Here is a 19,280-nt window from a genome sequence, read left to right on the forward strand (position 1 = left end):
TGGACGCGGCCAAGCGCTTTTATAGCCAAGGGTGCGTGACATAAGGCCCAATCGATAGGGCTTGCATAAAGCAAGCTCAGGGCTGAGGGCCTAGAGCAGCCAGCTGCCACATTTGCACGGGTTTCCACCCCCAGTGCTATTGACCTATTAACTAGTACTCAAACACTCGGCCATGTAACAATTTCTATTATTGCAACAAAGTATACATAACATTTAATTAAGAACTAGGCGAATGGGCGAGGGACACAGAGAGACGAGTTAAATAAGAGAACAGATTTGAATTAGCCACAAAATTCGAGCTAGTGGTGGGTCAGTGTAACGGAGATATGCAAAATTGTGTGTCATTTAGGACACTTTGCAGTTGTCGTCGTGCAGGCGATCGCCATCGAGTTGAACATCTTCATCGTTGGTAGAGAATATTCCGCCCTGGAGAACTTTGTTGACAGCAGCGCGTGCCAGGTAGCCTGTAGTCTCCGAATAGGGCAGCGAGTAGAACGTAACTAGATCCTCGTGCTTGGCCTGCTGTGGTTGAGGCTGGGGATGATGTATGTTGTTGTCCTTGCAGTACATGGCGAAAGCCTCGGCAACTATGCCATCCAAGTCGAGTGCTTGTTTGAAGTGCAGCTCAGGATTGCTGAAAATTATATAAAATTGATCAATCCGGCATGAAGTGATCAGGAAATGCAGTTCATTGTGATGACTGCCACTTACCGATTGAGTATGGTGGCCACGATACACAGCAGCTCCACAGTTATCTGACGCCGCTCCGGACGGTCAATGCAAATTAGGGTCTCCTCAACCAGCAAATTGAAGGTCAACTCGCCCCGGCTCATGTTGGTCAGTGTGGGCGTCGCTGGCAAGTGATGACCCTGCGTCAGAATGCCCTGAGGAGTCCGTTGAAGAATCTCCCAAATTTTGTTATAGAAATGTTTGGGTACACGGCAAAGGCAGCCCTCCAGCTGACGACGTTGTAGCGTGGTAAGCCTGTTATGCAAATAGATGTGATGAATGTCCTGAGGGATAAATTAGAGTTTTCCACTTACTTTTCTTCCACAGCCCATTCGCTGACTGTAAGTACTTTCTGCAGAAGGATGCGCACCTGGAACGGCGACAGGTTGTCCACGTCGATGCTCTGCTGTCCGGATATTTGCAAGTAGATTCTCATGGCCTCCAGCACCCAGCCAATGCGGATTTTAAGAATACCTCGGAACATGGATGGATTGGTGGCTATCAGACGACCACAATACAAAACAACTTCCTGTTGCAGCACCGCCTGAATGACATCGTAGGGCTGGACACTAGTGTACATGACATTTTGAATCTCCGCCGGAGTCATGGGCTTATCGAACACCGTCTCCTTTTGGCCAATGATGCCCACTGTGAGTTCTTTTCCATTCACCAGGACAGTGGTGATGAACGGACTGATGGAGTCCACAATATGGTGGAGTAGGGAGGAGCAGTAACGCACAGCTCGCCAGTACCGGAGTGAACCAGCGCGATGATAGAGTTGGGTAAGGGCTGTGCTAACATTTAGGCCATTCACTTCAAAGTTAGGACCCTCGCGGTTGAGCAGTATGCCCCACAGTTGGCACAGGCAGTAAATGGAATCGGTGTTGCGCAGGGCATGGATGATGTCCGGGGTGGGTTTACTGTCAAAGTGCTGAAAGGACCAAAATGGTTACTCAGAAAATTCTACTTGTGAAAAGGAAAATCGCCTACCGCCACGGAAATCTTTTCCTCAACATAGGTCAATGCCTTGGGCACGTCCGTCAACGACTGGTAGCCAATGTACTCGTGGTTTATTTGCGAGAAAGCATTCTCGTTGTCCGTCAGATCGCTCTGGTTCATAAAGTCCAGATGCTCAATGCAAGAGCTGCTGATCAGGTTCTGTAGTCGTCCGATACGCACTTTCATGCCATCGCAGTAGCCTTTCTTCAGCATAGCCAGCAAGTCGAGCATCTCCTTGAACTGTGGATCGCGCATGTGCTCTTCGCGAATCAGCAGGCACACGGTGGGTCTGCCCGACAATCGCCAGTACTTGCCCACAAACTGCAGCTCCGTCTTGATATCGTCGATAAGCAACGCCATATCCCGGTACAGATAGAAGTCGGAGACCTCAAAAATCAAGGGGTAGCAGAGCACTGTCATGCCGCAGATGCGATACACTTTGCTGGTACCTAGCGAGCCCACTGGACGTGAGGGGCGTCCGGACAAGCCAACTTTGTTGTTGACTCCCAGATGCTGGTACACTTTGATGAGCTCCGTAGAGCTCCAGATCTGCACCGGCTCCACCTGGAAATAATAAAGTTAATGATTTTTCACCTGTAGGATGAGATTGTAATCGACTTACTTCGTGTGGCGTCTGTGTTTGAATGCCGTAGGTGGCCATCATGGCCTGCAGTCGCATGGATTCTGCAATCAAGACAATCTGCACCACTAGATCTGTGGCAGTGCCCTATAGGGGTTACGGAAAAATGATTAGAAAACGCACGACCTTAGCATTAGATTAAATAACATGTTACGATGCATGAGGCCAATTAAAAGTTCTTGGGTTTTAATCACATTCAAATAAAATTTTCCATAATCAAATGCCAAAATGCGAAAACACACAAAATGGGAAGAGTTCAGGAAGTGAAGAGTGGAAAGGAGTGGAGGGAAAATAAGTGCAAGTCAATGGGTATAGGATTTGACATGCCAAGAATAATTTAGATTACAATTTTAGAAGTATTCATTATACAATACGAGGAGAAGTAGAAGACAGATCTCTTAAGTGAACATTTCTTGTCAAAATTTTTGGAGCTTTCTTTCAGTTAAATCAATTCCAGTACAATTAACAATGCCAATTGTTGACCCTAAAGAGGGCCCAGACTAGACCTCGTACACATTTTAACCACAAATTACCTTCTTGTCATCCAATATAATAGGAATGCGTGGTTTCTTTGGGCATATAGTATGTTTATTGTTTAGTAGAGGAATACATGGATATTTAACAAGGACAATTAATTAGTAGCGAACGTTTCTAAGGGGCTCAAGCAATGCAGCTGTTTTTTGTGCAACTTATTTTCCAGCGCTGCCCCCGAACATAATTTTAATTAAAAGATCTTTACACTGCAAGAAATGGCCCAAGAATTGGGCGCTCATCCTTCCAAGTGTAAACACCTTCAGAACAAAATGAAACCAAATCAAGCTTGATCGTACTAGTGATCGTAGGTTAAACACAAGAGTTAGGAACTGCAAAATATGTAAAGAAACCCAACGTTCTGGTGATAAATTACTTACAGTGCCCGGTTTAGCCTATAGAGCGTGTATTTATGTTGGTTTTTAAATAATATATATTTATAGAAAGGGAAAAGAAACCGAAAAGAGTAAAGAGAAAAACTTTTGATTTAGATACCGAAGAGGAAGTTGTTTGCTATATACATACAAAACAAAAGTACAGAAACATATTACAATACTAAAATAGTAATTAGGCAAATCAATAATCATTAATGTGTGTGTTTGTGTGTGCGTGTTGATCGTTAGACGTGTCGTAGTTATGCCTTTTCGATCAGGTGTCTTGCCGTACATGTTACATTTGGATAAGAAAGCCACAAGAAATAAACTAGGTGTTGGAATTGTGGTGTGAAGTGTCTTTAATCTAAAAAGCATAATTTAATCATACACATAGGAGTAATTTAGTGGAATATAATTTTGAATTTATCTATAATTTTGAGTGATATTAAGCAGACACATCTACTTACTTTGTGTTTATCATCGATTGCTTTGCCCTGTTATTACAGAACCAATATTATGAGTACGATTTGGATTTATGGGCGATTTTGTTGGTTTTGTTGGAGTGTATATATTGGGGTAGCAGTAGTATTTAGTAGTAGAGAATGAACAAAATGTAGATAGTGATCAAATTAAATAGTAATTAAGTATCAAGAGCCAATTAACCCATACTGAGGAGAAGTACTGAGGGAGTAAAACAAAACCGTGTACTAAGATTCCCATTGGAGGGGGCGAACGCAAAAACAAGCGGCAGACACACAAAACTCATCACTGGCAGCAGCGAGGATCCCCGCCGTTGGGGGAAATCGGAAACCCAATAGCCCGACGCTATGAAATATGTTTCCAAAATAATAATTTATGGTGGAAATTCAAGAAATCTCTTTCTTTGTTATAATTAATTTAATTAATATTTCATAGCGTACAATTTTACCCCACCACTCTCCGATTCCAACTCACCTGAAAGGCTGAATATCGACCCGCTCGCCTGGGCCGATTATAGCTGGGCAAGTAGCGACGAATGGGATCCAATTCATTGATGTGCAAGAGGCCAGCGGTGAGCAGCTGTGCAATGATGAAGAAGGACTGGCCCCAAAGGAAGAGCGACTGTGATGGGGCCCGCATATAGGAGCCGTCCCCATCGGGGGCGTAGTACATTGTCACCACAGGATCTCCGTTGGCATCCGTGCGTAGACAGCGGCGCAGATCATTTTGGAACTCTTCGATCTGTTCGTTGTTGTTTTTGAACACGCCATCGATGATCATGGCTATGAAGAAGAGAGGCCATTCGCATTCAAGGCCCTCAAACTCCTTTAGCTCACCGGAGTGATAGTAGCGACGCGTCTTGTCCTCGTTCTTGCTAAGGAAACCGTCGCGGGTGAAGCGTTTAAAGCCCATTTTGCTCCGCAGTCGATTGACCACATTCAGCTTAGTCTGTTCCACGAGCCGATCTTCGTGTGAGGCAAAGGCTGGGAAGGAGAGGGTCAGAAGCAGAGAGGCATCCACGCCCTGACCAGGAGGTAAGTTATGAGAACAGAAATCGATAATGCCTGCATCCACTTACCTTTGAGCTGGACTCACGGGGCAGCATGGTCTCGAAAATACTGCGGTTGCGATTGTGAGCATCGATGTCTACATACACAACGCTCCAGGAAGCTCCCTTCTCGCCAAACAAGTTGCATCCGTTAATGGCCTCCAAGGCAGACTTGGCCATTCCAATGGAGGAGGCATGAATCTCGGGCGTGCCATTGTTATACTTGGAGCCCCTCTCCCACATGCCAAAGTCTGGCGTGCGATAGGCACGCTCCACATAGTAAACCAGATTCTGGACAAAGGCCACCTCGTCGTGGGTGTAGATGATCTGCAGGCCAGAGGTTATCATCTGGACTAGGAACAGTAGATAGAGAGACACCTAAACGTAGAGATATAATTGTTTAATCCTCTGTTCCAGGGTAAATCATTTATTCGACTCACGCAATCGATTTGCAGATGGTTATAAAACTCGTCCGGATAGATCTTCTCGCCTGTATGCAGCTGGAACTTGCTGTGTAGGGCATGTGTGTTGGATTGGCGCTGCTTGAACAGCTCCACTCGGGAGGCTTGCTTCACCCAACACTCCAATATGCCGCGCATGCACTTTACAGTGCTCTGGCCCAGCTCGTAGGACTTTCCGCGGTCATCGTCGATGCGTCTGTATGCCTGATACAAGCTCCACACAGCGGAGGCGCAATATACACTGTCACGCACTGAGCCCACCACCTGATCGGTGCTCATCACTGGGAACAGGCCAGTGATGGGGCTCTGATAGCGCAATAGCTGCCGTTTTACTGTGGAGAGAGAGTGTTACATTCCGATGTTATCTCTTATTACAAAATGTCAGTGGCAGTGGTAGCGTCTTTGCGTTTGTCTGATAGCAAATGCAAATAAACAAACGATTCTGTTTACAATTGAGGAGCGAAGGCATTTCGCGATGCTTATTAATAGACGTGTCAGCATAGCGTCGTTTGGTGGTATTAATTGATGCTCAATTGGCTGCCCTACAGCCAGCTCCAAGGTTATATAAATAATGTCTTTTCCTGTCAAAGTGCTTACCGATGCCATAGTAAATGTCTAGCTGCTTTACAGTGTCCTCGTAGTTAGATGTCTTCAGGAACTGGTCCAGATTTATATCCTCCAAACTATTGTGGCGTCCACTTGTAGATATGCCACTGTCCGGAGCCCCCAAGCTGCCGCCTGGTGTTGTGACGGAGAGACCGAGTCTGGGACAGGAATATTCAACATCTATCAGTTGTTTTGTTTAATTATCTAGTCGCTACTCACGAATTCGGCACATTCCGCATCGTAACTTTCTTCAGTTCCGTTCCGCAGAATAGAATCAAAGTCAAAAAAAAGTCATTTGCCTCCCTAACAGCTGATTTCATTCACCATCTGGCAGCGCTGTGGTATTTAAAATGTATCAAGAGTCAGAGCAAAAAACATAAAATTCTTCATGAGCACTTGTACCGGAATATACAAGCTAAAACAAATAGAGATATTCGCATCACACAGTTTTGTTTGGCGTTTAATACAATCAATTTAAATGCAAATACATGGCTTAGTATCGCCACCTTCACTGCCGAGTTTGCGTAATGGAAAATACCATGCTACCAGCTGATTAGAAGAAAACGAGGGGGAACGTTGTGAGTTGCTGCGGACACCGCAACTCTACGGTTATACCCGATACTAAGTCAGTATGGCTCTCCTCCGGCAGACGCCGCTAATATTAAACGACACGACAAAGAGTGCGTGCGAGAGAGACAGAAAATCAGTCTGAGCGTGACGTCGGGCGCTGCGTAGCCACTGCAAATTGATTTGTTCCTTTTGGCTATAAAAATGATCTGATCTGATCCAGATTCAGCAATCTAATAGATATGGTCATTATCTATGATTCTGCGTTTTTAGTTTTCTCAAATCTGCAATATTGTGGATGCAACAGATTTTCGTCCTTTGTGGGGGCGGATGGGGGTGGGGCGAAATTTGGACAGGAAACGGTCAAGGTCCGATATCACAGGAGTGTGGATACCAAATTTGGTTGCTCTGGCTTTTATAGGTTCTGAGATCCTTGAACTCATATTTTGCAATTGGCAAAACCGACCATGAAACCTGTGTGTTAGAGTGAGACAGAGCGAGAAAGAGTGAAATTGTTTTCGTGATTCTGGCTGTAATAATTATACGATCTGGTTCAGATTTTGCACTCTAGAAGATATAGTCATCTTCTACGATTTTGCGTTTTTAGTTTTCTCGTATCTTTAAAATTGTGGATGCCACAGATTTTCGCCCTTTGTGGGGGCGGAAGTGGGCGGGGCAAAGTTTTGAAATATTTTTGGAGCAGTGACATATCACAGAAGTCTGGATCCAAAACATCGTTGCTCTAGCTCTTATAGTCTTTGAGCATTAGGCGCTGAAGGGGACGGACAGACGGACAGACGGACGGACGGACAGACGGACAGACAGACAGGGCTCAATCGACTCGGCTATTGATGCTGATCAAGAATATATATACTTTATAGGGTCGGAAACGATTCCTTCTGGACGTTACACACATCCACTTTTACCACAAATCTAATATACCCCAATACTCATTTTGAGTATCGGGTTTAAATAGCTGTTTTTTTGAGAAAACATGAAAAATAGAAAAAATAAATAAAATAATTGTAATAATAGTGAGCTAATATAATATAGCTTCCTCTCCTTCTTCCCCCGGGTACATCCTTGAAAATAAATATAAGAACATTTTCAAAAAGAAGAACTAGCTTTAAAATACTGACATATTGCACTAGATCTGGCAACTCTAATTGTTTTGTTGTTTTGGTCTAAGAGCAGGTTTTCGGCCGTGTTCTTCATCACAATGATGGACAGCGGCGGCTGCTGTTGAATTAACTTAATCATAATCATCTTATCCATTAACGGACGCTGCGCAGCCGCCACGAAGCTGCTGCCGAGTGAGATCATCACACCGAGCCGCTGCCATTGTTGGCCGTGAAATGCAGTTTAAGATGCTCTCGATGTGGCACTGGCTGTGAAATCGAGTCGCGAAAGTGTGCGATTAGAAATCGAAACCTGCAACGAAGTACTTAAAGTTATGCTGCTCCTGCTAATACTCAACGGGCTGCTGTCTCTGGCCGTGGCCCAAACGACTCCGGACGCAAAGCACACGTTGTCTTTGCCGAATTTGCCGTCCGATCATCTCATACGCTACCTCAACACATTTCCAAAACTGAAACACCAGCTGCCGTCGAACGCCACGACCAGATCGACCTCGTCCGCCTGCTGGGGCCACGAGCGAGATTGTAGTGCTGAAGCACGTTTTCAGAATCCCCACTGTGCCGGGGATCACACTGGATGGGCGCGAAGCAAAGAGGCTCAGGTGCAGACCTTCTACTACCAGGCTGACTTCGGCTACATACAGCAACAGTTGATGGAGCTCACTCCGATGTGCATGCCCAAATACCTAACAGACTCTTCCTTGGAATGCACACGATATCTCCGCTTCTGCCGGGGACGAAATCTGCTCTTCGATCTCCGCGACGTGGCACAGCGAGAGGAGCGTATTCGTTACCACATGGATGTGCTGAGTCCAGGCCAGCTGCTAGGTCACTGTGATTTGAATCGAACACGTCTCTCGGCAGAAATGGAACACATTGGATCTGCCCTGCAGTCGTGGGGTCCTGAGCTGCGGAACTTTGCAGTCTTGCCGAAGCCCGTGCTGGAGAGTGGCTTGTGTGACCTGGTCGTGAATACGCCCACTTTCATTATGAAAATTGACGCTACGTACAATATGTATCACCATTTCTGCGACTTTTTCAACTTGTATGCTTCGCTCTTTGTCAACCAGTCCCACCCAGCCGCCTTTAACACCGATGTTCAGATCCTAATTTGGGAGACCTATCCATATGACTCGCCGTTCCGGGATACGTTCAAAGCCTTCTCCCAGCGACCAGTTTGGACCTTGAGTGATTTGGAGGGGAAGCGAGTGTGCTTTCGGAACGTTGTGCTGCCGCTGCTGCCACGCATGATCTTTGGGCTGTTCTACAATACGCCCATAGTAAAAACAGAAGTTTATTGATGTGGATGTACCTACTGATATTCTGCTTCTTACAGATCCAGGGCTGCTCAAATAGCGGATTGTTTCGCGCCTTCTCCGAGTTCATTTTGCATCGCCTTCAGATTCCTTTCAAACCGCCTCAACGCAGACTACGAATAACATATCTTTCGCGTCGCACAAAGTATCGTCAAGTGCTCAATGAGCAGGATCTACTGTCTCAGCTGGAAGAAAACGATGATTATTTGGTCCAGCGCGTCTCCTATGAGCGGTAACAATTTTTGAAATATAATTTATGCTTTTGTTGACAGCTGTGCACTCTTTGCAGGCTTTCCTTCACCGAACAGTTGGCCATCACACGAAATACAGACATTCTGATTGGAATGCATGGCGCCGGTCTGACACATTTACTCTTCCTGCCCAACTGGGCATGCATTTTTGAGCTGTACAACTGTGAGGATCCCAATTGCTACAAGGATCTGGCTCGGTTGCGGGGCGTTCGCTATCGTACCTGGGAGCAGAGGGAACTGGTCTACCCCCAAGACGAGGGTCATCATCCAGAAGGCGGCGCACATGCAAAATTCACAAACTATCGCTTTGATGTAGAGGAATTTTTGCACTTGGTTTCCCAAGCGGCCAGCGAAGTACGCACTCACAAGGACTTTCCCCAAGATATATTAGATACGCTAGAGAATCGTATGCCGCAGCACAACGAGCTGTAGTTCCTTTTTGTGATCCAAATGCATTTATTTGAATTATTTGCTCGACCCAAAAAATAAAACGGTATTATTTAAATTACAAGTGTGACCAAGTGGCGCAAACGCTCAAAAGCTGACTGCTTCGATTATAGGCTGATATAAATTCCAAGTGAAGATCAAAAAAAGGTGTAAGTCCACAGAATTTGGTTTAATTAGTTAGGAATTGTGATTAAATATATTTTCTTTCAGAAAGTGTTCACATTTCTGTGTCCTGCGCCAATCTGGTGATTTTCCCACTTTAAATCAGTTTACCAGCGCGGCCTTACCCGTTTGGGTGTTGCCGGATCGGAGCAAAGAGCATGCGTGAGGTCCCAGGGCTGCTCAGCTTCTATCCATTTAATTTATGGAAGCTTTCGCGATCTGATTTGCCTGCACTTTTTGCGACGTATGACCTACGACATTCGTAGGTGCATACATTACCGATATTGTCTTCGCTCCAGCACCATACTTTACTTCATCGGCTTTGACCGGGTAAGTTTTTCTTGCTTCCCCCCTTATTCATCTTTGCCATTGACTTTTGTTACCTTCATTTAAGCAGGTAGCCCTTTCCGGTGGCCAAGAATACCTCTTGCGTGCCGCGTGCCCGCTCCCATTGCCTATCAGGGACTTAACCTTTGGGTTTGAACACTGCCAAAGCTCTCTTCTCCGTCTTTCCATTCCGCTTGCCGTAGGTACCTCATCAGCGGGTGATTCCGCCGTAGATAGTCCTCTCGGAAGGTGCAAGGGATGTGCGTCTGGCTGGAATGCTGCGGGCCATAGCTATACTGTATCGCTAAGTCTTCAATGTGGCGTCCAGTCCGCTGCAGGGACATAATGTCAGCAGCCCCCTCATTCATATGCGCCGAATCAAACGCTGGGCTTCAGCTTCGACACACGTAAGTGAATCATTATATAATTGTGTATATATTTTAAAATATATCTTTCTTCACAGAAGTCTTATGCACCCTACGCTACGCTGCCGCAAGCTGAGTCCTATCAGATTTGTTCACGCCAGACGGAATCCTATTTAAGCATTACCGAGGCGTATTCGAGGCAGACCGAGTGCTACCCCAGCAAGACAGAATAGTTTCCCAGAAGGACAGAAGCGCATCCCTTGCAATCGCCATCGACAACTATCTGAAGGACTTTGGCTATGGCAAACAAGGGAGTGGCTACGCGGACTACTAGACTCTGGATAGATCTCGTTGTTGTTAGGTTTAAGGATATACAAGTCTAAATATACATACATATGTATATTGTAGTTATATATGATATATACAAATATACATATATAGATATAAATGTTGTCCACTTGTTTATTTATTTATACTAAGTTAATTTATTCTTAATACAATTATTGAATAATCATCCTTGCTGTATCCTTGTTTTGGAGAAATTATCCCGATTTCAAAAAGGCGTGGGACGCTCAGATCGGTTCCGAAATAGCGGAGAAACTAAATATTTTTTATTGGGGAAAATGTCCTGGATCCTTGATAAGGACTCTACCAATTCAAGGACATTTTTCCGATCACAGGAAGCCATCTCACGTTCCGATCGGGTCCCAAATAGCCGAGAAAACTAAATATGTATGGTTGGGGTCGTTGACATCCATACCGAAGGATCAAGGACATTTTTCTGATTTCGGGGGGCCACGGCAATTCCCCGATCAGGCCACAAATAAGGGAGAAAACCAGATATATATGTCTGGAGAAAATATCCTTGACCCTTGGTCCTTGATAAGGACTCCACCAGATTAAGGATGTTATTCCGAACACAGGAAGCCGTCGCACGTTCCGATCAGGCCATCAATAGCCGAGAAAACTAAATATGTATAGTTCGGGTCGTTGGAGTCCTTTCCGAAGGAACAAGGACATTTTTCTGATCACGGGGGGCCATGGCACGCCCCGATCGGGTCACAAATAAGAGAGAAAACAAGATATATGTATATGACTTGTTCCTAGATCCTTGTTCCTTGATAAGGACTCCATCAAAACAGGGACATTTTTCCGAACACAGGAAGCTGTCGCACGTCCTGATCGACATCCTTGATATCCTTGGTCCTTGATAAGGACTTCATAAAATCAGCGACATTTTTTCGATCACAGGAAGCCGTCGCATGTCCCGATCGGTCCACAAATAACGGAGAAAACATAACGGGTTTGTAATTTGTTATTTTTGAAAATGTAGTTCAAGAAATCACCGATATGGGCGCCACCGTACAAAACAAAAAAACTCGCGTCAAATGGCCAAAATATGGATGGGATACCAGGCGAACAGAAATCAGCAGAAGGTAACTGATTTTTTAAAATTTGTGGTCCCCCAAAAGTATGCACCGTTTTTTGCATTTGCTACAGTTGCTTGCTGCTGATTTCTGTTTGCCTGGTATCCCATCCAGATTTTGGCCATTTGACTCGAGTTTTTTTGTTTTGTACGGTGGCGCCCCTTTCGGTGATTTCTTGAACTACATATTCAAAAATAACAAATTACAAACCCGTTATGTTTTCTTCGTTGTTTGAGGCCCGATCGAGACATGCGACGGCTTCCTGTGATTGAAAAAATGTCCCTGTTTTGACGGAGTCCTTATCAAGGACCAAGGATCAACGATATTTACTCCGGACATATATATCTTGTTTTCTCGCTTATTTATGGCCCAATCGGGGCATGTCGTGGTCCTCCGTGATCAGAAAAATATCCTTGATTTGATGGAGTCCTTATCAAGGACCAAGGATCAAGGGTATTTTCTATTGACATTTATATCTTGTGACGGCCTCCAGTGATCGGAAAAATTTCGCTGATTTTATGGAGTCCTTATCCAAGGATCAAGGACATTTTCCCAATCAATAAAATGTCGCTTTCTCCGTTATTTGTGAACCTGTCTGGGCATACCACGCCTTTTTGTTGTTGGGATAGTTTCCCCAATACAGGATACAGCAAGGATGATTTTTCAGTAGTTTTATTTATAATAACTTTACTTAGTATAAATAAATAAACAAGTTGATTACATTTATTTCTATTAGCTAAATGTATAGACTTGTGTATCCTTAAACCTAACAGCAACGAGATCTGTCTATTGTCCCTCCCTTGGTTGCCATAGCCAAAGTCCTTGAGATAGTTGTCGATAGCCAGGTCGGAAGTTGACAGCTGCTGTTAGGATCGGGATCTTGCAAGGGATGCGCTTCTGTCCTTCTGGGAAACTATTCTGTCTTGCTGGGGTAGCACTCGGTCTGCCTCGAATACGTCTCGGTAATGCTTAAATAGGATTCCGTCTGGCGTGAACAAATCTGATAGGACTCAGCTTGTGGCAGCGTAGCGTAGGGTGCATAAGACTTCTGTGAAGAAAGATATATTTTAAAATATATACACAATTATATAATGATTCACTTACGTGTGTCGAAGCTGAAGCCCAGCGTTTGAATCCGCGCATATGAATGAGGGGGCTCCTGACATTATGTCCCTGCAGCTTACTGGACGCCACATTGTCTACTTTGCGATACAGTATAGCTATGGCCCGCAGCATTCCAGCCAGACGCACATCCCTTGCCCCTTCCGAGAGGACTATCTACGGCGGAATCACCCGCTGATGAGGTACCTACGGCAAGCGGAATGGAAAGGCGAGAAGAGAGCTTTGGCAGTGGCCAAACCCAAAGGTTAAGTCCCTGATAGGCAATGGGAGCGGGCACGCGGCACGCAAGAGGTATTCTTGGCCACCGGAAAGGGCTACCTGCTTAAATAAAGGTAACGAAAGTCAATGGAAAAGATGAATAAGGGGGGAAGCAAGAAAAACTTACCCGGTCAAAGCCGATGAAGTAAAGTATGGTGCTGGAGCGAAGACAATATCGGTAATGTATGCACCTACGAATGTCGTAGGTCATAAAAATAAATAAGGTAGCGGCTGTTGGCGCGTTCTCACGCATGCTCATTGTTCCGATCCGGCACCACCGAAACGGGTAAGGGGGCGCCGAGGTTCAGACGGTCACACTGCTGCTCTCTCCTGCAACGAAAAAATGAGTCGTAATTTTGAATGGACTATTGAAAGGTATGGACAACAGGCGAAAAGACCAAGACAAATTTCAGGGTTCGTTCTGGTCCTAACCTTGGCGTGTTTTGGCGAGCAATATACCTTGACGACAAATCGAATTTGTTTTCCAAGGTATATTAAGCAAAAGGGGTGGATTTGAAATGTATAGTTACAGTGTAGTTGCCATGTAATAAACTGAGCAGATGTCAAAGCAAAAACAAGTAAACAAGAGAAATAATCGAAACACCCACAAAACAAGTCAAACCCGGCAATATCCTAGCGGAAGATTTCTGTGCATTTATTTCACCGATAAGAAGACTCTGGATGTAATCAAAGATTATATTCAGCTGCCACAGCGACAGAAGCAGAAGTTTATAAAACCAGAAACAAATTTTGTGTAAATGTGATAATTGTTTGTAAGTTTGCCCTTATAATCAATCTTATTACGTTTATAGTATAATGAGCTGGTCTAGCTCATCGTCGCCTGCCGGTGCCTCTGATTCTCACTATTTCTATGACGCCTGTAACACATCTACCAAGTGCTACTTGTCAGCGCCCCTTCACATATTCCAAATATACTTGGGACAAGACACATGCAGGGCATTGGGACCAATGGAACAATATTTAAGCGTGGATCAAGAGGTATCAGTACTGAATAAAAAGTCATGGAATTCCATAATAGAAAGTGTGGATAGCCTTATTACAACGCTCCCGGTGATGATCGGGTTCGTACTTTCCCGCATGCTTTGCGGGCATCTACCGAGGCTGTCGACGCGCAGATTCCTTCTGGAGTACATGCTTGTTGCTATACCAGCTGTTATTGTGTTCACGGTTGGAAGTGATTTCTTTCACATGTACTCCATAGTATCTTTCCTGGCACTCGTATGGTATCTCCGTCCACGGCGAGAGCTTGAGTTGAGAAACACGAAGTATGAGGTGGGAAAGCGCCCTCTGGTCTTCACCCTATTAAGGGCCATCTGCAACTGTGGAACGAGTGTTGCTATCCTGATGGTGGACTTCCCAGTCTTTCCAGTCCGGTTCCGCAAGAGTCGAACGTTTGGGGCCTCTGCGATGGACATGGGCATTGGCATTTTTGTAGTCACAATGGGCTTGGTGTCGCATCGTGCCCGCAATTTAACCGATCTGAAAAAGCTGCCCAGGGCGGTGGTTCCTCTGCTGCTTTTGGGTCTGGGCCGCACCACCGTAATATCGATGATCAACTATAACCACGATGTGCACGAGTATGGTATACATATGAACGCATTCTTCATTCTGGGACTGACCAAACTATTTGGCAGCCTATGCAGCCTTCTGGCTAACTCTGATCTACAGCTTTTAGGACTGGCTATGGGTAGGTACGATTGAGAATGTTCTTAGCAAATCTCCAATAATTTTCTCCTCTCCCTTAGGCATTCTCTCTATGCACGAGCTTGTGCTGCAGTTGGGTCTATGCGACTATGTGATGTCGGATACTGTGCCGCGCCTTGGCTTCCTAAGCTCCAATCGAGAAGGCCTAAGCTCACTACCCGGCTGCGTTGCCCTTTACCTGTTCAGCATTTACTTCGGCAAGTGGTACACCTCTCAGGATCATCTTACCTACACACAATTGTGCTCAAAGCTGAAGCGAGTCCTCCTGATCGCGGTTGTTCTCTGGGTTATGGTAATCCTTAGTGCCTTCCTCTCGGGCATAGCTCGGGTCACATTCAACTTTGGATATGTGATATGGATTTTGTTCATCTCGGTGGTAATCATCCTTAACTGTGCGTTCTTCTTTGAGCTGGCTTTTGTGCAGACGCGGCCCACATTTGGAGATTGTCATAAAGAAACAGCCAATTCCCTGCCCACCTTTGTGGAGAGCCTAAACATGAATGGTCTGAGCTACTTCCTGCTGTCCAACTTCTTCACGGGAATGGTCAACATATTTTTCGACCCCAATAACCGCTCCAATTCTGAGTCCGTCCTTATACTGCTCGCTTATGTGCTGATCTGTTCTATGATGGTCTTTATTATGCATAAAAAGCGTATTAGGATCGCTTAGAAGTCTGTTAATAAATATAAATTTGCCAATTGTTTTGCAAAAAGTTTAACGTAGAATGCTGCTGGATGCGCCACAGCATAACAGACGGATGTGACGTGCCAATTAACTAATCCGTGGAGATTGACTCAAACGGCATAATATACCCATTGGGCAAGACCAGGAATACTATGACGGGTGATCCCTTGCCTACGATCTGGGAAGGGTCTTGCTCGGCATTAGACTCCTTGAATACCTCGTACACCTTGTAGCCATCCCTTGCGCTGACCAGTTTCGTCCACAGCCACTTGTTCTTATTGGACGGCGCAGAGCTGGCTCTTGTCGAGAGCTTCAACTTCAGTCGCGCACAAGTTAAGGCGCAGGTTGACAGCGATTCCTTAATGCGCTCGCCAAGAAGACATTCGCCGCCTATTTTTCGCGGCTCGAAGTCATCCACGGGATTGCAAAAGTCCACTCGCGGAGACCGTCGGCGCGGTAAAGAGGAGGTGGACCGATTGCAGCATGATGATGGCTTTTTGCTGGCTCTCTTGATGCAGGACGGCTTCTGCTTGCAAGGAGTTGACGGAACTTTCCGATAACTACAGTTGCTGGGAGGCCAAGAACAGCAGGTCACGGCCGAGGTAGATGGACAAACTAGACTTGGAACGGAGCCGCAGCTGGTCGCGGCGCGTTCTTTGTCGGGCGTGTCGCCTTCTGGGGCTTTAAATGCATGATTAATACTCAAAAGGGAATTGTTAAAGAAATGTCACCTACCACAAACAGACATTGCCAGCATTCGAATGACCTTAGTAGCCCCTGAATAGTATAGAATACGATCCAACGTCGCCATGATGATCTCATCTGGATAGGGTCCCAGCAAATCGTAGAGCGGCGCCTGTAGTGTCTTCTGGAACCTCAAGACTGAACCAAAATCGCTGCCGGTGCTCGTCGGGGATAGATAGTTCATAGTGCTCATCGATTTCTTCTTGTCTATTGTAATAAAAAATTTACTTCATTATTTCCCAAAATACTTTTTCTGAATGGCAGTTGTGTAGAATGATTGACTGGGCCCGGCCTGCTCCGTCAGGTGGCAAAGGGCAGATGTCAAAGGTGCGATATCCGGCTTAGGCGCAGGACCAGTTCAAGAACACGACGAGGGCGTCACAAAAGATAAGATTTCTATTAAGGAAATGACAGAAATTGCTTGCATTGAGCCAAGGATGGGATGAGCATACAGTCAAAGGTCGAGCTACTGGGCAGGGATATTTAATTTAATGGCGCAAACAAAGGCCAAATCAAGGCTGAGCCTTGGGGGGAACTTGCCCGAGCAGCAGCCGCTGAGTGGGCGCAAATGACCAGGAAAGAGCTTCTTATTTTAGGCGGAAATGGCAATTGAGGGTGTTTCGGTTTTGTCACATAACTTATGTGGACGCAACTGTCGTGGGACACGACGCTACAGCCTTAATCAGAGGATCAGAAGATATATTTACAAAACAAGAAATAGACCCGAAAAACCTATCCTCAAAACCTAAAATCTATCAACAATTGTAAAATCTTTAAAATATGTTCTATTAAAATCAGGTGGAGCGTTTTTAAGAATAGTGATGCTCGCTTAGAGTATCTCTTCTTCGGCCTGACAAAACTCGTATCAAATTTCTTCTGGTTTTTCCTGCCTCGAATGTAATTACGGCAACAGTTTCCGACCCTGAAGCGCCTGGATGAGTAACCTCTTCGTGGAATCAGTCCTGGCTTTGATGCGCTTTTAATGTCATATCCTGGCGGAGGACGTCGTCGCTGAATCTTATCTGATTTGGACCCGCACAAATGCAATTTCCGTCCAGCAATCGTGGACCCTCTCCCAGTCTCAACCCTTCTTTCACACGCCCACAATTTATGCTGAGTTAATAGTTGGCAGTCACTGTAATCATGTGTATATATCAGGGAACGCGGCCAGGCAGAGGTTAGGCAGGGGGTAGGCAGGGGGCAGTGGGCCCACCTGTTCGCACATAGGGTGGCTTTTCGGCTTTGATGACAGATTATTTTCATTAGCAAAACGGGGGAGCGGAGGCAGGAGCTAACAATGATGTCCATTTTGAGCATTCACGTGCCGAGCAGACAAGAATTATGACCGTTAATTATTATTTTCATGTTTTCCGCTCATTTTCGGTTGTATGTAAAACATGACAGGCATTAGGAGGGGATGGCTCCATCTGATTGATGTGGCCAACAATCAGGCCGAGAATTGGTTTTCCTGCTTTTCGTTCATTTTTCGGCCTGCCAATTTGCTGACAAGTAATTTTTTTGCACTGCCTCAAATCGGATTCCATTCAAAAGGGCTTTCATAAAAAAGTATATATAAAACTGGAGGAAATGTATCTGTGCATATGCATGAGTGTCTCCATGCGAGTGTATGTGGGGGTGGTCTTCGGAGTGGGTTTCGGTTTGGATGGGAGCTGCAATCACTGTGAAGAGGCTTAGCATGGGCCCAGGGGAAATCGCTTAAGCCGTTCATAATGAATATTATGACTGTGTGCATGTGTGTATTTGAAAGAATGTTAGTGGAGGGCGTGTGGGTCGGACTAAGCCAGGATCCAGGCATTCAAATGGCAGTCCACACTCGACAAAACAGAAATCATACTTTGACGGGCATTCATTGGGAACAAAGAAGCAAGTTTTTGAATGAATTATAGAAGTGTAGAATGAGCTTGCAATATAACGAATAAGAACTAGACTTTCTTCTAGTTTATTATTCAAAGGCACTTTAACATAGGGAACCTCTGGTACGATTAATACAGTCAGTACTCTACTAGAATATTAACTATCGTCAAACCAGCAGCATAAAATTCTTCTTGTATACTCGTATTAGGTCTGTAGAGCCTTGTCATTTCCCCCCAAACAGTAAGCACATTCGTACAATTGTTAGCATTTCCATAGAACTTTACAAAGTTATTGATTTGATATGGCTTCCCCTTCCTGACTGAGCTCTCTCCCTGAATTACCACAAGAGCTCATGACTTGCGATGGGCAACAGACTCCATAACAACTCCCATCTTAGGGCAAACAAAATGCTTATCGAACAACAGTTTTTATCGCAGCTTATGCGTCATGGCAGCGGGCCACAGACGCACCCTCCGACCCGCCATTCGAATACCAGTGTGCAATACTTCTGAAATGCTTTTAGTGAGCGAAATTGCGCAATTGTCAAGCAATCAATACGAGGCCAAAAAAGTGTTGAGAAAAACGAAGTATGACAAGTTGAAACGCGGCAGTCGACTACTCCGGCTATGGGATACCCGGTACTCACTTATAGAATTCCTTTTATCTCAATTTAGGGATACTCCATGACCGCTAGAGAGATATATACCGGAACAGACCATTGTTTGGACACTACGGCTGACCCCTTAGGCACAGAGCTTTGGAACAGATCCCAATTTCATAAGGGACTAGAGCTGTAGGGGAACTAGGTTTGTTCCTTAGCATAGAAGATGGTTCAATAGACCTTACATGTAGCAGTGAACAGATCTTAATTTCTTTAGAACGTACAGCATTGTGTCGGACAGTGCGTCCTACAGACACCACTTATGAATGCACAAACAGAATATCGTATGTATGTACATTGTATCCACGAATACCGTGTAGTAAAAGTGTGAGCTGGAGATGGAC

The 19,280-nt window shown here is 45.2% G+C and overlaps 4 protein-coding genes and 1 long non-coding RNA gene across 10 annotated transcripts; 3 read left to right on the plus strand and 2 right to left on the minus strand.

Moving 5' to 3' along the window:
* Window positions 1–166: 166 nt before the first annotated feature.
* On the minus strand, window positions 167–6,164 carry LOC6596521 (probable phosphorylase b kinase regulatory subunit beta). Of its 4 annotated transcripts, none has more exons than XM_026988066.1 (11): window positions 6,088–6,164; window positions 5,860–6,026; window positions 5,242–5,594; window positions 4,832–5,179; window positions 4,228–4,776; window positions 2,902–2,937; window positions 2,351–2,455; window positions 1,720–2,292; window positions 1,044–1,660; window positions 712–984; window positions 167–634 (listed from the first exon to the last, which is right to left on the minus strand). In XM_026988066.1, the coding sequence occupies exons 1-11, from the start codon at window positions 6,105–6,107 to the stop codon at window positions 346–348; spliced, it is 3,330 nt and encodes a 1,109-aa protein (XP_026843867.1). In that variant the 5' UTR covers window positions 6,108–6,164; the 3' UTR covers window positions 167–345. The 4 variants fall into 4 exon arrangements, with proteins under 4 accessions (XP_026843867.1, XP_026843868.1, XP_026843869.1 ...); XM_026988067.1 differs by lacking the exon at window positions 2,902–2,937 and adding an exon at window positions 3,741–3,767; XM_026988068.1 differs by lacking the exon at window positions 2,902–2,937 and adding an exon at window positions 3,280–3,294 and having other exon boundaries at window positions 346–634.
* Window positions 6,165–7,645: 1,481 nt separating this feature from the next.
* LOC6596522 (EGF domain-specific O-linked N-acetylglucosamine transferase) lies at window positions 7,646–9,650 on the plus strand. Of its 2 annotated transcripts, none has more exons than XM_026987280.1 (3): window positions 7,646–8,851; window positions 8,908–9,119; window positions 9,196–9,301. In XM_026987280.1, exons 1-3 carry the CDS (start codon window positions 7,889–7,891, stop codon window positions 9,224–9,226), a joined length of 1,206 nt encoding a protein of 401 aa, XP_026843081.1. In that variant the 5' UTR covers window positions 7,646–7,888; the 3' UTR covers window positions 9,227–9,301. The 2 variants fall into 2 exon arrangements, with proteins under 2 accessions (XP_026843081.1, XP_026843080.1); XM_026987279.1 differs by having other exon boundaries at window positions 7,649–8,851; window positions 9,177–9,650.
* Window positions 9,651–9,830: 180 nt separating this feature from the next.
* LOC113565399 lies at window positions 9,831–10,826 on the plus strand. Of its 2 annotated transcripts, none has more exons than XR_003408581.1 (3): window positions 9,831–10,077; window positions 10,142–10,481; window positions 10,538–10,826. It is a non-coding gene; the product is annotated as an uncharacterized LOC113565399 (long non-coding RNA). The 2 variants fall into 2 exon arrangements; XR_003408580.1 differs by having other exon boundaries at window positions 9,833–10,077; window positions 10,145–10,481.
* A 3,004-nt stretch (window positions 10,827–13,830) lies between these two features.
* Window positions 13,831–15,652, plus strand: LOC6596476 (uncharacterized protein At4g17910). The gene is made up of 3 exons (XM_026987462.1): window positions 13,831–14,000; window positions 14,059–14,954; window positions 15,013–15,652. Exons 2-3 carry the CDS (start codon window positions 14,063–14,065, stop codon window positions 15,639–15,641), a joined length of 1,521 nt encoding a protein of 506 aa, XP_026843263.1. The 5' UTR covers window positions 13,831–14,000; window positions 14,059–14,062; the 3' UTR covers window positions 15,642–15,652.
* An 82-nt stretch (window positions 15,653–15,734) lies between these two features.
* On the minus strand, window positions 15,735–16,624 carry LOC6596477. Its single transcript, XM_002021485.2, has 2 exons — window positions 16,392–16,624; window positions 15,735–16,337 (listed from the first exon to the last, which is right to left on the minus strand). Exons 1-2 carry the CDS (start codon window positions 16,591–16,593, stop codon window positions 15,748–15,750), a joined length of 792 nt encoding a protein of 263 aa, XP_002021521.2. The 5' UTR covers window positions 16,594–16,624; the 3' UTR covers window positions 15,735–15,747.
* Between the last annotated feature and the right edge of the window lie 2,656 nt (window positions 16,625–19,280).

Source organism: Drosophila persimilis, unplaced genomic scaffold (assembly GCF_003286085.1).
Source record: "Drosophila persimilis strain 14011-0111.01,24,50 unplaced genomic scaffold, DperRS2 tig00000124-arrow-pilon, whole genome shotgun sequence".
Classification (NCBI taxonomy): Eukaryota; Metazoa; Arthropoda; class Insecta; order Diptera; family Drosophilidae; genus Drosophila; species Drosophila persimilis.